Source organism: Rhineura floridana, chromosome 4, assembly GCF_030035675.1.
Source record: "Rhineura floridana isolate rRhiFlo1 chromosome 4, rRhiFlo1.hap2, whole genome shotgun sequence".
NCBI classification, from domain to species: domain Eukaryota; kingdom Metazoa; phylum Chordata; class Lepidosauria; order Squamata; family Rhineuridae; genus Rhineura; species Rhineura floridana.
In genome coordinates, this window is record NC_084483.1 from 138,060,054 (window position 1) to 138,076,487 (window position 16,434).

Genomic DNA, 16,434 nt, shown 5'->3' on the forward strand with positions numbered 1-16,434 from the left:
CCTCAGCTTCCAGGTGTGAAACATCAGTTCCTTCTAGCCTACTCATAGGAGGAAGAGTGGATGTTGAAGGCATTCTGGAAACCATCTACACAAGCCTTGTATGTTGTGAAATGGCCCATATTTCTGAAATACACAGGAGAACATAGATTTTAATTCTCAGATTTGTCCAGTATCTGATCTACTCACTTTCCTTATATCCCATGAAACTGTGAGATTGACAGTTTCATCTTTTAAGGTTTCTTTAGCCATAGTTTCAGCTTTCTGTATTGCAGTAGACAATTTTGCATTTCCCCCCCTCATCCAGTGGTGAGGCATTTTATGAAGGTGCACCCTCCAGTTTCTGCAGTCCTACCCATTTAGAGTCTTTCCATTGTTGCGACCCAACTAATGACTAAAATCTTTATACCTGTGGCCTTCATATCCTCCAATTCAAGGTAGCATTTCTCAGTGCATAAAGGAAGAAAGCTCTGCACACTGCACTCTGACCCTCCTTACTTTTAGCGATAAAGCTATGCTCTGCCATGATGATTTTTTCTTGCACAAGGTGGTGTATAATTTTCACCCAATCAAGTACTGGTTCTGCTGGTGGTCTTTACAGACATTTGGTGGGCTCCCACTTTTTATGGGGATAGAACTTCAGGCAGAATCTCTGGTTGTTCTTCTGTTATGAGGGCCCCAGAAGGAGACTCAATCCAGTTGTTTGCATTGACTGTACAAGTATGCTATGAACTGGCTAAGTTCCTCTTCACAGAAAAGTCCTTTACACTCTATTAGAACTGTTGTTTCCTCTTTGGCCTTTATCAGGGGAGTTACTGTGTTGGAGCTTTGCCAGTCTACTGTCTGAGTTAAGTTGCATAAACTCCTTTTCTTGAGACAAGCCAGAGAGCAGTGTGTTTCTTTGTTTTTGCCCTGGCTGCATTCGTAGCCACACGCAACTGCAATAGACCAGGGTCTCACTTGCATTTTCTTCTCTACCTCTTAAATTTCTAATCTGTTTTAAGTTTGAACTGTTGTAATGTTGGTTTCGGTAATTTACTGTTTTATTTAGTTGAGCTGTGGGGTGAGAGATTTCTGCTTTGCAAGGCTGAGTGTGGGAGGGCTTGGGAAGCTTCTCCCCCTGGGGAGGTCAGAAGCTGGCTCTGCCTTCCACTTAAGAGGAGGTAATTTTCTGAAGGTAGAGAGTAGTCTCTTTTAAGAAGTAGAAATTTATGGTAAGTTAAAATTGCCTTTTTTCCCTAATGACAGTATTTTACACCAAAGACAAAAAATTTAGGCAAGTGCAGTTAGGAGTTTGTGCATAGTTTACATGAAGTTATAATAATACAATAGAGGAGCAGTATTTTTACAGCATTTAGTGGAGCCAAGATTCCAATCAGATGTGGCAATAAACATTTGACATAATTGATTAACTTTGCTGAGGAGCCTATATCTGGGAATGACAATATGTATATCCAACTTGCCCTTTGAGATATAGCGTGTTCCAAATGAGTACTGGATTTATATTTTTTTCTGAGCATTTTCTAATTCAGATAGAATGATGATATTTTGTGTTTCAAAGATTGTTGTTTTTCTTGGGTTGTGTGGGTTATACATTGAAAAATACAAATAAAATGAAATAAATAAGACAAATATGTAAATATTTATGATTTACAGATTGCATCTGTTTCCTTTTTTGTCAGGCTTTTTACCTGCATGTAGCCTGGGATTATCACAAGTGGGCAGAATGAACTTTGGCAAAGATGTTAGCACCCTGAAGTATTTCACTATTTGTGGTTTACAAGAAGGCTATGAACCATTTGCGGTGAATACAAACAGGGACATTACCATATGGCTGAGCAAGAGGCTACCTCAGTTTCTTCCAGTACCATCAAATCATGAACATATTGAGGTTTGATATATCTTCAGTTTATTTTGTGGGAGTAAACAGCAAGTTGATGTAGGCTGCAATCCTACTCCCACTTATCAGGGAGTAAGCCTCATTGAACTCAGTGGACTTACTTCTGAGTAGGGATGTATGAAGTTTTGAATGTCTCTTCCAACATTTGTTCATCCTAACCAACGTTTGTTCCATTCTGCTGCACTCCGATTTCTGCCCAATTCAGTGCTGTGAGTCTTACAGTTTTGTTGTGGCAAAATTATATGTATTTTTGTCATAATTATTGTCATGGTTCTGACCTCTTTTTATATGATTTACTGTTTATTTCAGTGTACTTTTTATTGTAGAGGAATTACACATTCCCCCCCTTAATTTCTGTTGTGGTCTAAACCTAGATAATTTTTACACCATTTCCTAGTATTTCAGTTTATTCACTGTTTTTTCTAGGTTATTGGATCACCATTTTCTGCATCTCCTCCAAATTTACTGCCTTCCCAACCCCCATCCTCCAAATAACTAATCCCATTTAGACTATTGCAATACATTATAGGCTTTGTTGCCTTTTAAAGTGTTGTGTACTTGTGGAAGTTGCCTCGTCATGGTATGTGTGTGTTTAACTTCAATTTGAGCCCTCCCTCCCCTACATTCCATTTATATTTCTAATGATATTCATTTAGTCATTGTTACTATTTAATTTTAGAGAGGGTAGTGTGCTACATGCACACAGGATATATCAACTGCTGAAGCAGCAACTCACTACTACATAATGTCATGCAAGGCATGCCATGCATTGCATTCACTGTCAGTCACCTCTGCAGCCTGAGCTATTTGTGCCATTCACTGACTCATTATCTTCTCCATATCTTTCCTGTTTGTTCCTTTTCATAGTCAATGAAGCATCTAATGGCCAATGGTCATCTCCCTGCAGGGTAATAATAGTTCCCCATGTATAGCAATGTCAGTGAAAATGCCAACTATCAAAAATACATAATTAATAATGTTATGAAAACAAAATCCTACAGTGCAGGCATTCAATACAGAATCATAAAAAGATGTAATTACATAAAGAGTTTTTTTAGAACCTGGCATAAATGAATGCTGATTGCATTTATTTCAAGGAATTCCATTCCTTTATTTCATTATTTTTATTTTCAAATCTAATGAAAGAAAAGAGAAATAAAATAAAATAAAAGGTATTTAAAATAATAATAATATTATTAAATATTACAATATTTGTATTATATTATAGAATAATAATAATAATAATAATAATAATACAGCATCAGTTCATATTCTGGATACAATAGCCATCAGTACATCCATCTTAAGTTAAACATATAAATTAATATAAGCCCTCCAGATGTCCAAATAAGTATCTACACGAAATTGATGTCTATAAGAAAAATGTTCATATGTTGCCAGGACACTGAGGTCGTCAGACCAGGCCTGCATAGGATTCTCTGTAGAATTCACCAAGAGCCAACTGTATGATTCTATGACTCAGTGTGTGCAAAAGGCATCTATGCAGAGGTACAATCCCTGGGTTTATTTTTCTATGAACTCTGATGCCTAATTCAGGGTTCCAAGCCCTTGGTTGCAAGTCCCATTGTGCAGATGCCCCCTCTCCACTACATAAAGAAATAATTGCAGTATTCTGTGATGTTGGCCATTTAGATCCCACTCAGTATCTTGGACATGTTGTGTTTCATTTTCTGTCACTCACTTTAATCAACTCAAGGGTCTTGTTAGTGAAATCCTCAGATAATAATAATAATAAAAAAGACCAAACCCACAACTTGTTTAATATCTAGATTATGAAGTGGCAAAAGTTGGTGGGAAAGCTTACATAGTCTATATATCTCTGTGGACATGTATTCCCTAAAACAATTGAGGGTTAAGATAAAGTAGCAGTTGGGGCCTCTGGCCCATGGTGCTAATTAGGCGTGCCAGGCTTCCCCATTTGGCCCATGAAGCAATTCTGGGCAAGCTACACCCACCTGCCCTACATCTGATATGATGTCCGGTTTAGGGCAGGTAAAGAAGCAGCTTAGCTGAAAGGAGGTTGGCAGCCCTGTGCACACTGCACAGTAATTTGCAATCAGCTGATTACTGGTGCTTGCAAAGTGCAAAGCTGTTCCTTTGCCTGCATGTTCTGATTTCAAATTGCAAGGGCAAAAACACATGGGTAAAGATGGGTCACAGTGCTAGGCCGTGCCCATCTGTCAAACTTTGGGGAGATAAGGATATGGCCCGCTGATTGGTTCCGGTTCTCCACCTTGGGTTAAGAAATGACAGCCACTGAATATTTAATCAATATATAGTTTTGTTCATTACTCCAGGAAGTTTTGAGTTGAAGTGGAAAAATGCATGATACATCATTGTGTAACCAAATAGTCCTTAATACAATGACATTTTTTACATTACATTACAATATTAGATAAGTAAAGTGCTGTTTACAAATGTAGGGGGTTAAATTGATAAGCATGCTTTTGATGCTCTAATGGGCAGCTTATACTAATAGTATTCCCTCGGTAATATGTTATAAATGCTTCAATGAAGTTCATATTAATATTCAAGTGGTACACATTTACCTACTATTAACTGTGAATGCAAGTAAAGGTGGCATTTAGTTTTACATTTTTCATTAGTTTTACAATTTAGTTTTTGCATTTGGTAGGTTACAAGAATAGATGGCACTGCAGACAGCTCCCCATGCTTGAAGGTCACACAGAAGTCCTTCGGGTCTCAAAATAGCAAAACAGAGATCATGTTCTATCGTCTTAGCATGCCTATTGAGTGTGCAGAAGTATTTTCTAAAATGCCTGGAGGAGGAGTGCCGAGTTCTACACTTTTTGGTCCCAAGAGTGACTTGGATGATTATGATGCAGATTCTGACTTTGAAGTTCTAATGAAGACTGCTCATGGTCATCTTGTACCTGATCGTATAGAAAAAGAAATTGTAAAATCAGAATTCAACAATCATAAAGACTATATACAAGAGAAACCTTCACGCCTCAAGCAAAGGTCAAGTGGTTTGATTACTTTGGGGTATATTAAACACATTGTTTACTTTCAAGGGCATAAAAATGTATGTTCTTTGCTCTCATACTTACATTCAGATGGCTGTAAAACAAATCAGTAAACTATAGCATATGTAATCTAGATATGTAAACGTGGGAAGGGTAATTGAATTTCAACGGTTTGCTTTCTATTACCATTCTTTCCTGGTTAACTGTGTAAAAGTATAACTCTCCTGTGCCCCAGTTTTCATATTCATAAAACAGATATAAATAAAATATTTCAACAAGACTATTGAAAGATTTATAGAACCAAATTATAGAAAAAGTAACAAAAGAATACCCTGACAATACCATAAAAAATCTGAGCTGCATATTCATGAGCTGCATATTCTAACGTGTCTAGAAAAGGCAAAATTTTCCATAGGAGTTGGGCCATCACTACGGGGTAATAGCTCCACCTATCGTGCGAAGGCAAGAATGTTTTTGAAGTCAAGACTAGGGGCGTCAGGCCCCTCCCACTCTCCAGTTCATTCTTGCCTTCGTACGAACAAGATTGGATTTATAGCGTAGCATTTAGCTAAGTCTCTTGTATTTGTTTATTTGTCTCCAAGTCCTTTCTCTGTTTTTGTGTTTAACTTTACATTTAAGTTTGAGGGTCCCCACAGAGACCGCGGCTGCGGTTCTCTACGTTTTTGGTCAGTTTCTGAGCTTTTCATTTAAGTTTATTTTCCTTACTTGTCTGGGGGTTTCCTCAGTGACCGCGGCTGCGGTTCTCTTCGTTTTTGGCCGCTTTTGAGCTTTTCCCCCCTGGCTCTGTTACATCCATCGGGAGCTCACGGATCTATTTTTTCCTGTGCTGGGCTGTCTCAAGCAGCGCTCTGAGGAGCTCTTGGAGAGACCGCGTCTGCGGTTCTCTCCCAGGCGGGAGCTTGCGGCTGCGGCTCCCTGCCTTTTGTCCCCGACACCCAACTTTAGCGGAGCCGGTTGCTACGGCTCTCTGTCTCCCTCTCTCTCCGTGCCTTTAATTTTCGCCGTGGAGAGCTCTGTTCTCAGCGGCTACTGCGGCTTGCCTCCTGCGTCTTCTTCCGACACAGGCTTCTCTCGGCAGTCTCCTTCTTGGGGTTTTTTAGAGCCACTAGTGCAGCTATCGGCCCCGCAGCTCCTCCTGCGAGACTCTGCTGGGCAGCCCTTCCCCCAGTTCATTACCAGACGGCCGCCATTGCTTCTTCTCCCTCCACCATTTTTGGATCATTTTTTCCCGCTCTTTTTTCCGGGCGCCATATTTGTTGGATTCAAATTTCCCGCCTTTGTTGTTACCCCTTTACTAACCAACGGATACCTTCCATGCAAGCTATCTGTATGTGTGTTGTATGTGGGCTGTAGACAGACTTACACAGGGCTTACTTACACACAAATTTACAGTGACTGTATCATCAAGTCTGGAGCTTTAATTCAGTGGCTGACTCACACAAATCTACTGCGACTGTATCAGCAAGGCTGGAGCTTTAATTTCAGTGGCTGACTCACACAACCCTACTGTGACTGTATTATCAAGGCTGGAGATTTAATTTCAGTGGTTGCCTTGTACTAAATCCGAATTATATTCTGTACATCCTGCCCCCTCTGTGGCCGTGTACCACGCCTAAATCCAGCCTACAGCACTAGTCTGAACTATATTTTGTACATCCTGCCCCCACTGTGGCCGTGTACCAAGCCTAAAATACAGCCTATATTATACAGCCTATATTATACTAACGCTGATACCACAGTGCATCCTGCCCCCTCTGTGGCCGTGCACTTAGCCATCTGCCAGTGTATTCTACCCCCTCTGTGGTCGTACACTGTGCCAGTTCGGGTCTTTACATCCTGCCCCCTCTGTGGCCGTGTACTGCACCCAAGTTAATACAAGATGGCAGAACAGCCAGGCATGTCGCAATCAGCCAATATGATGCCAGATCAGCCAGGCATGTCACAAAGAGCCAAGCCGCAACATTCTAAGGCGACTAAAACTAAGCATGTTAAAGCACTGGCTAAGACAAAACACCTTTCCAGCCATAGCAAACCAAAGCGGCCGCGCTATGCCTCTGTGCCAACCTCCACCACCACCACAGCAACTCAGGCACACATAAGCGATATATTTCATTCCCCTGCTGCTTCCTCTGACGAGGAAGATTTTCCTGGCTTTCCCACTCGGCTTTCGCCTAACGAGCCTCCCTCCGTTTTACCACCCCAAACATCTGCTCCAATAGCCACTTAGGCACAAACACCTGCCACAACCGGGCTGCAGCTGTCCCCTGATTTCCTCTCCCAACTTCAAGCCATGCTGGCATTTTTCACCCAAATGCAGTCACCACCACAAGTCCCTGCCATACCTCAACTCAACATGGATCAACGTGCGTGTCATGAAGCTCATCCTTCCTGTTCACCAAATCCCTTTGATGTAGCCAGAGGCAGATGTATTGACGAAGCCTCGTATGCGGAGGAGTCAACCTTCACTGACCACGTTGAAGGAGATGACTGGAGCGACTACTCAGATCATGAGGAGGATACATCGTATCGCTTGTTTAATGCCTCAGACTATCAGCCCCTGGCACGCAGGGTAGTTAATACCCTTGGTCTCCAGACTGCGCCTTCAACTTCTTCCACCCCAGCCATCAAAGGGGCCAATGTCCTCAAATCCCCTGCACCTACTGAACACTACATTCTGGTGCCGGACCCAATTGCCAAATTGGCCTCTGAAGAATGGGCTCACCCATTCCAATCTCGCCGCTTCAAGAACCTGGTTGACAGGTTTTACGCCCTAGCTCCGGACTTTGCCACCAAGTTAGACATCCCTGGCATAGATGAACCAATCGCTCGTCTCGTTCCACGTTCTCTTTTGCCCAGGGAAGGGGAATCCCAACTAAAGGACACTACTGAGCGACGAATGGACTTTGCCCTCCGCAAAAATCACGAGGCCACTGCCCTATCCATGCGTGTCTCGGCTTCGGCCTCCATTTTCTCCAGAGCGGCTATGATGTGGCTGGATGATCTTCTAGAGGACACTAACCCTGATCCTGTTGCTCTCAGAAGGTCACTGATAAAGTTACGTAAGACAGCAGCTTTTGTGGCCGATGCCACCTTGGATGCCACTCAATTGGGGGCACGAGCCATGACGGCTCAGATAGTCGCCCGATGGACCCTCTGGCTTCGCCACTGGCAAGCTGATTCAGCGGCCAGAATGAATCTGTCCAGGGCTCCTTACTCCGGATCTTTACTCTTCGGCGAGGAAGCTCTAAAGGCAGTGCTGGTTGATCCCAAAGACGCCCACAAACCGGTTCTGGCCACAGTCAAGAACATCGACCACAGGCCTTTCAGGCGATTTCCTCCCTTCCGTACAAACCAGCCCTTTCGTGGAACGCGGCCAGGAGGACGAGGCCGCGACTTCAGATCCTACGACCCCAATTCATTCAGGGGCTCCTGGAACCGACGCTTCCAGGGCAGAGGTCAGTACCAAGGGCGCAGGGGCAACTCATCGTCCTCATATAGGGGAGGTCCTCGCCAACGCAAACAGTATTAACACACTCCCCATAGGTGGCAGATTACTTCATTTTGGAGACCGTTGGCTGCGCCTCACTACGGTCTCCTGGTTCAGGGACCTTTTCAGTTATGGCTATGCCATAGAGTTTTGGGCAACCCCATCAGACAGATTCCATCCGTCCCCTTGCCCAAGGGCACCAGCCAGGCACAGAATCATGCAGACAGCTATACACCACCTCTTGGACATAGCGGCAATAGAGCCAGTCCCCACAACTGAGAGGTCGGAAGGGGTGTACTCCCTCCTATTTGCTGTACCAAAACGAGATTTATCATGGAGGGCGGTATTGGACCTCAAGTTTGTCAACCGTTTTGTAACATATCGCAGGTTCAAAATGGAATCACTCCACTCCATTACAGAGAGTTTACATGAAGGAGACTCCTGGCTTCTATTGACCTTAAGGAAGCGTATCTCCATGTGCCCATTTGCATAGCCCACAGAAAGTTTCTTCGATTTGCTTTTGGCCACCAGCACTTTCAATACAGAGCGATGCCATTCGGCCTCTCCTCTGCTCCAAGAGTGTTTACCAAAGTACTACTCATCCTAGTGGCTTATCTCCGGACCCAAGGGGTTCACCTCTACCCATATCTGGATGATCTGCTAATACGGGCCAAGTCTGAGGAGCTGGCTCATCATCATTTAATGATCACCCTCAATGTTTTGCAGGCCTACGGTTGGCTTGTCAACTTCGACAAAAGCCACCTTCAAAGCCACCTCTGCAGGACTTAGCCTCCCTCATCTTTGTCTGGGCAGAACAACATCTACAATCCCTGAAAGCAGAACATCTCAGAGGAATTTGGAATGTGACAGCAGACTGGCTCAGCAGACAACAGGTCTTTCCGGGAGAATGGAAACTTCATCCAGCCATTTTCCATCATCTCCAGTGTCGGTTCGGCGTCCTCTCAGTCGACCTGTTTGCTTCCAGTCGCAATTGCTAGCTTCCCAGGTACTTTGCCCGATACCTGGACTCAACAGCGGAAGCAGTGGATGCTCTGACAACACCATGCCCAGACGGTCTCTTGTACGCCTTTCCTCCCATACCATTGTTAGCCAAAACCTTGTGGAAGGCGCGAACCGAGAGGGCACAGCTGGTTCTGATAGCACCATTTTGGCCACGCCGACCGTGGTTCTCAGATCTTCTGGCAATGTCAATGATGGATCCTTGGACACTTCCAGTCAGGCCAGACCTTCTATCCCAGGGTCCAGTACTGCACCAGGACCCTACTTGGCTCAATCTAACAGCGTGGTGTTTGAACGGGGACATTTGAGGTCAGCTGGACTGTCTGACGCTGTGATCGATATTATTTTAGCCTCGAGAAGACCATCTACCACTCGTATTTATCAACATACTTGGGTGGCTTTCTCCAAGTGGTGCCAGTCCCACCACCACGATCCATCTCAGGCCACTATGCATCAGGTGCTGCAATATCTACATAGCGGATTTATGATGGGACTTCGACCCAACACTCTACGTCGACATGCGTCCACTCTGTCGTCCATTCTCTCAGTGTCCTCTCCTGGAGCTCATATTTCCTCACATCCGTTCATCAAACGTTTTTTGAGGGGAGTGGCCCTACGTTCTCCGGCTGTTGTCCATCGGTTTCCCTCATGGAGTTTGCCGAAAGTCCTGCAGGCTTTGCAACGCCCTCCGTTTGAACCCATCAGGACTGTGCCCCTACGTATGCTGTCCTTCAAGGTCGTGTTCCTGATCGCAATCACATCTGCCAGACGCGTTTCGGAGTTGGGTGCATTGTCTTCTGCTCGACACCTCTGCGTCTTCCATAAGGACTCTGTTGTGCTGAAGACTGATCCTTCCTTCCGTCCCAAGGTCAATTCAGTTTTTCATTGCAACCAGGACATTGTTTTGCCTTCCTTTTGCCTGAATCCTACCCATCCTCTCGAGAAGGCTTGGCATTCGTTAGATGTCCGGAGGGCTCTCAAGACCTACCTGTCTAGGACCAAAGAGATTCGACGAACAGAGTCTGTGTTTGTATTCTTTCATCCAAGGTCTATGGGGCATAAAGTATCCAATCCTACCTTATCCCGTTGGTTAAGGGCATGTATTACTTTAGCATATGAGTCTCTGAAGTTGTCAGTTCCAGCTAGTATAACGGCTCATTCTACCAGGTCAGCTGCCACTTCGGCTACTTTTGCCACTAATGCTCCTGTTGCCGATATTTGTAGGGCTGCAGTCTGGTCTACCCCACACTCGTTTATAAGGCATTATAAAATTGATCGTTATGCCTCTGCTGACGCATCTTTCGGCAGACGAGTGTTGCAACAGGTTCTTAATAAGGATTAACCCGTGGGTGGTCCCTCCCTGTATTGGCTGCTTTGGTACATCCCGTAGTGATGGCCCACCTCCTATGGAAAATGTACCATTGGTCTCACCTGAAAGGTGATTTTCATAGGAGTGGGCCATCACGGCCCTCCCAGTTGGAGGATGACTAGATATTTTCTAATGGGTTACATATTTTCTAATCGGTTACATATTATTGTTACGCTATTATATTTAAATGTAAGAGTGAAGTCAAGACTTTTAGTTCTATTATATTGTTATGTTAGAGTCATGTTATTATGCATGTGACTATTGTGTTATTTTCCTGGCGGGCCTGTTGGCCTTGTTCTTTTATTTTTAGATATTTCTTTTTAGACTCGCCACGAATGAACTGGAGAGTGGGAGGGGCCTGACGCCCCTAGTCTTGACTTCAAAAACATTCTTGCCTTCACACGATAGGTGGAGCTATTACCCTGTAGTGATGGCCCACTCCTATGAAAATCACCTTTCAGGTGAGACCAATGGTACATTTGATTCACACGTTCAACAACTTTAATGTTTAAAAATTCATACCCTGTCCTTTAGTGCTAACTGCATTCTAGGATGGCTTACCATTTTTTAAAAAAAAATTACTAAACTACAAAACAAAACAGCATATAAAACAATATAGCAGATAGGTATAGCAAAAAAAAGAAATAAAGGCTAGTAATGGTCACAGTAATATATAGTGTGTGACACACATTTCATCCCGGCTCTGGATGCTCTTGGGGAATTCCAAAAGTGTGAACTCTTTTAAGCTCTCATGACTTTCAAGTGGTTACTATTATTTTAATTTCATTTTTAATAACAAATTTAACAAAAAAAGGAAAAGAACAGAGAGAAGGGGGATTCAAGTGTTTATTATGAGGAACTGAAGTTGAGGGAGAGAAGGAAGCTGGAACATCTTCTCTTAAGATACTGATGCAAGACATTAAGTGACAGACCCCAAACCTCGTGTTTGCTGTCAATTTCTGGGCACAAAAGTGATGTCCTGCTGTAAAGGGATGCAGAACTTGGTCAGAGCTTGTAGAATTTCCTGTTTACTATAGTTCTTGGAGAATTGCCTCTGCATCACAGGAGCAGTATCTTTTGCTGCTGGATAATTAAAAAATGTAACATGAACATCGACAACTGGGAAATCTTGGCCCACGAACGTCCCAAATGGAGGTTGACTATTATCAAAGGTGCTATGGACTTTGAAGAAGCACGAATACAGGGCAAACGGGACAAACGAGCTAAGCGGAAGGCACGTCAAACACATCCTCATCACGACCATCTTCCATCTGGAAAGCTATGTTCTCACTGTAGGAGGCTGTGTGGATCCAGAATTGGCCTCCACAGTCACTTACGGACCCACTGTTAAAGACCTTACCCTGGAAGACAATCTTACTCGGCCATGAGTAATCGCCAATGAATTCAGTGTAGACTTCAAATATTGTTTCTAGATTTTGCTTCATGCAGAACTCTGTTGGTCTCCGATGAGTCTGCATGAGCCCCAGGGAGACAGGCAAAAGTAGGGCGAATGGGGCTTTTGAACTCTTGATCTGTAGGTCACTCCATTCCATCTGGATCTCAGGAAGTGCACCCTTCTGATGAACAGACAAATGTGGTTATATCCCTTCTTTCTAAATATTTAAAGTCCCCTTTATGGGCAGATTTGGAATTTTAAAATGGTGATGTGTGCCACCATACAATGGTTGCTGTGGTGTGATCACCCAACTCCCAAAACTTTCTGTCTCTCAGGATCAATCCCCCTTTCTTTCTCAGTATCACCCATCCCAAAACACCCCCCCACACAGAGCAACTAAACTCTTTTTTTACACACCTGTATGTACCATCTTCCCAGACCTTCCATCTATTTCCCTCCTTGAGGTTCTTTCCCTGAATCCTTGTACACCCACCCACCCAGCTCCTTATCTGAGTGGGCTGCAACAGTGCTTCTGCATGGGTGCCAGTTGGCTCCAATCCTCAGGCTTCAGCCACTTTAGAAACCCCAAAATGCATTCAAAATGCATTTCCTGTTATTGGATGTAAAGATTTGAGGGAAGGGGAAGAAAGAGCCTTGTGAGTGCCAGGACATGACTTGATTATTAGACTTTTATCCAAATATTTAAGAAATGTAAGAGTACATTATCCTGGGGATTTCTGAAAAAAAATTGTTAAATTGAATAACTGGAACTTTGGTTAAGTGCTGTTTCATCACCTTTAAGAAAAAGCTGTGTTTTTTATTCCAGGCTTGATAAGTCTATAAACAACTTTTATCAAATGAAACATATAGGATTATGATTACCCAACTGCTATATTCAGAATTTACAAAATGGTTATTTATTCCATCTCATATATTTTGATATATTACAGATTTATGCTGAGAAAGACAAAGCCAGACTACAGCACAAGCCATTCTGCAAGGCTCACTGAAGATGTCCTAGCAGATGAAAGAGATGATTATGATTACTTAATGCAAACATCTACAGTATGGCAACTAAGTGTTACTATTTATACTCTTGTGTTTTCTCAGGGGATTGCCAATATTTCCTGACATGCTATTATATAAACAGTTTGAAATGATAAGACACCATTCTTTAAAGTTTTTCATGAACTGTAGACTGCTTATCCCTGAACAACAGCTATTAAGTAATTATTATTGTTTACTATTATTTATTAGGAAGCTGGTATAGCACAGTGGGGAGGAGAGCCTGGCTGAGAGTCCAGAGCCCATGAGTTCAAATCCCCGCTCGTGGCTTCTGGGTGTCAAGGGCCAGCTAAAGATCACCCCCACAGTGAGTGGCTCAGGGGTTACGTGCCCTGCCACCTGTGCAGCCGTGGGCAAGCTGCATAGTCCCAAGGAGCCCAGTTGCCCCCCAGTTGGCAGTTGTGGACAAGGAAGGGGCTGGCTCGTGCAGCTGTGGCAAGCTGAGCAGGCCCTAGCCAGCTGGGAGGCAATGGTAAACCCCCTCTGAATACCACTTACCATGAAAACCCTATTCATAGGGTAGCCATAAGTCGGGATCCACTTGAAGGCAGTCCATCCATCTTCCATCATTATTTATTATTGTTAGCTCACAATTGCTATATTGTGTTAAATATAAGGCTGGACCAAAAATTCATAGAGTTCCATTTCCATTTGAAATGTAGATTTTCAAAGATAGCTGGTTCTTCAAATTCAGTGGAGGAATCATGCTGCACTTAGCATGGAGGTGGGGGGAGGAAAAGAAAGGATGTAATGTTGATCAGCAATGCCACCTCTTGCAGACTGCCACTCAGTGGTTAGTTGGCATGGCTAGTTGGCTCAACATCAAATTTCATTCTGGTCTGTTCCCTGTCAGTAGGTGGAAGGCCAATCTGGGTAATGACCAGGGCTTTCTTGTTACCCTATGCTACTCATTATTCTATGATTGTGCTTAATTTACTATAGTTAGCTGCTAGTTGATAGACCTGAGAAGCAATTGGGCTCCTGGCAGAACTGGCCCCTGAGAGCTGTGTTCCGCTTAACCTTTTTTTTGGCCTGGAATATTTATTTATTTATTATTAGGTTAGTATCCCACCATTCATCCAAGGAGCTCAAGGTGGTATACATGGTTCTTCTCCCTCTCCATTTTATCCTCACAACAACCCTGTGAGGCAGGTTAGTCTGAGACTGTGATTGAACCAATGTCACCCAGCTTCATGGCCGAATGGGGATTTGAACCCTGGACTCCTGGGTGCTAATGCAACACTCCAACCGCTACACCACAATGGCTGTTGATGATATTTTTACTATGTTTATTACATTTACAACGATATTGTTGTTAGTTTCCTATGTCAAATTTGGCTGTAGTTTTTAGGCATTGGTCAGGACCACAATCAGAGGGTGAGCTTCCTGATGACCCCATTATGTGATCCTAAGGGGTCTTGGAAGTAGAGGCTCATAGCTAGTCACACTCCTAGGTTGGTAATGGCTGGCAGGGTGAGTGGCTCTTACTGCCTTAAAGTAACCTTCTTCCCCTTTTTTCCCACACCAGCAGACTGGGTGGGGGTGCTGCTGTCAGTAACATTACCCTGCCCATGCAATACCTAAAGATCTGGAAGCTATAACTAATAAAATGTGTGGCTTGTTCAAATCAGCTGTTGGCTTTGAGCCTTTTCCCCAGATAGCATGCCATCACGTGGTTATAGCATCATCTAGCATCCGAAGGCAAGAATGTACTGAAGTCAAGACCCAGGGGCATCCATGCGCCTTCCACTCCAGTTCATTCTTGCCTTCGTCCGAGGCAGTGGTACTATGCGTAGTGTAGTGAGCTTTTTGTACAAACGTTGGTGTGATTGTGGTGTATGAGTGTGTGTGTGTGGGGTTTGAGGTTGTCTTTATTCTTAGCCTTTTCCCCCTTCCTCCTTTTTGGGGTTTGGTTGTTGCCCCCCTCTTCTGGGTTGGGTCATTTTTGGCTGCATTTACAGCTCATTAAAGATCAGACATCCACACTCTTGGGGTGGGGTCATTTTGGGCCTTGCTATTCCGCTATGCTCATCTTCCCTTGCGGATGTTGATATATGGTCTGGGTTGGCTTCCTTCTACTGTGTGTGCATATTTGTGGCCGGATCTCCCTGTGTTGGTTTTCTAAATGCTGTTATTTAGGCACAGCGCAATGATAGGCAGCAATAGCCATTTCTTCAGCTGGCAGTGATAGGCAGCAGCACCCACTTCAGCAGCAGTCCGTAATATGCAGCAGTAGCATTTTCAGCAGCCATCAGTTCCATGTTTTGCACAGCCTGCGTCAGAAGGAATTCTGCTGGGAGGAATGTTGCATGCAGTTTGGACTGCACAAGGTGTACATTGACCCAAAGGTAGGCGGGGCGGTCCTACGATGAGTATAGCAGCCAAACTTGAGCCTTCTAAGTATTCCTCCTCAGCAATTGCACCTGAGCAGCAAGGTTGGTGTTGATGCTGGGGGTATTGATGCTGCTTATGGAACGTATTGGGCGCTTTCTCAGTCTCTCCAGTGACTGTGGAAGGGCTTAGCCTTTAACTCAGAACCCCGGGGAAAGGGCCTAGTTTGCTACCCAGACTTCTTGGGTAGAAAACGGTGTAGCCCTCTGCTGAGGAGATCCTGTCATTCTGTCTAGTGACTGGGAAAAGAGGCCCAGCCATTTCTCCAGCTTAGGCCAGAGAGATGGCATACTCCTCGGCTGGACTAATGTCTGATCTTTTGCACTGAAAGCAATATTTGATTTTCCATTTTTTCCTTAGGCCTGAACTAATAGCAGGCCGCTTCCAGGCGCAACAGTGATACAACATGGTGCCTCCTCTAGGGGCCTCAGTGTACCTGAAATAATATGACTGGCTTTTTGAGCCAAAGCACAAAGCCTACTCTATCCCTTTGAACAGTGGCTGGCCTTCATGGCAGTTGGTGTAAACTTGCCAGGATTCATAACTTGGTGACCCCTATAGACGCCTCAGATATTCAAATTGCATCAGCCTCAGTTCTAGGTTTTAGCCCTCCATATTTCTGTGTGTACCTTTGTAGGCTGTCATAACTGACTGTGTAGCACTCATTCTTGGTAAATGATGTTTAGCAGAATAGCATCATGAACCTGGTGGCTAAGGGAGTCGTCACCAGCAGATCCCTGGGTGATATCGTCTATTACAAATTCCATGCAGCCTTATTAA

The 16,434-nt window shown here is 44.0% G+C and overlaps 1 protein-coding gene across 1 annotated transcript in view; it reads left to right on the plus strand.

The window, feature by feature from the left end:
• The window catches only part of RYR2 (ryanodine receptor 2), a 725,812-nt gene that overhangs the window by 355,451 nt on the left and 353,927 nt on the right, over window positions 1-16,434 (plus strand). Inside the window, exons 30-32 of the mRNA XM_061624580.1 lie at window positions 1,680-1,888; window positions 4,554-4,900; window positions 13,149-13,263. Of these exons, the coding sequence (XP_061480564.1) occupies window positions 1,680-1,888; window positions 4,554-4,900; window positions 13,149-13,263 (671 nt within the window). The remainder of the gene's footprint in view (window positions 1-1,679; window positions 1,889-4,553; window positions 4,901-13,148; window positions 13,264-16,434) is intronic.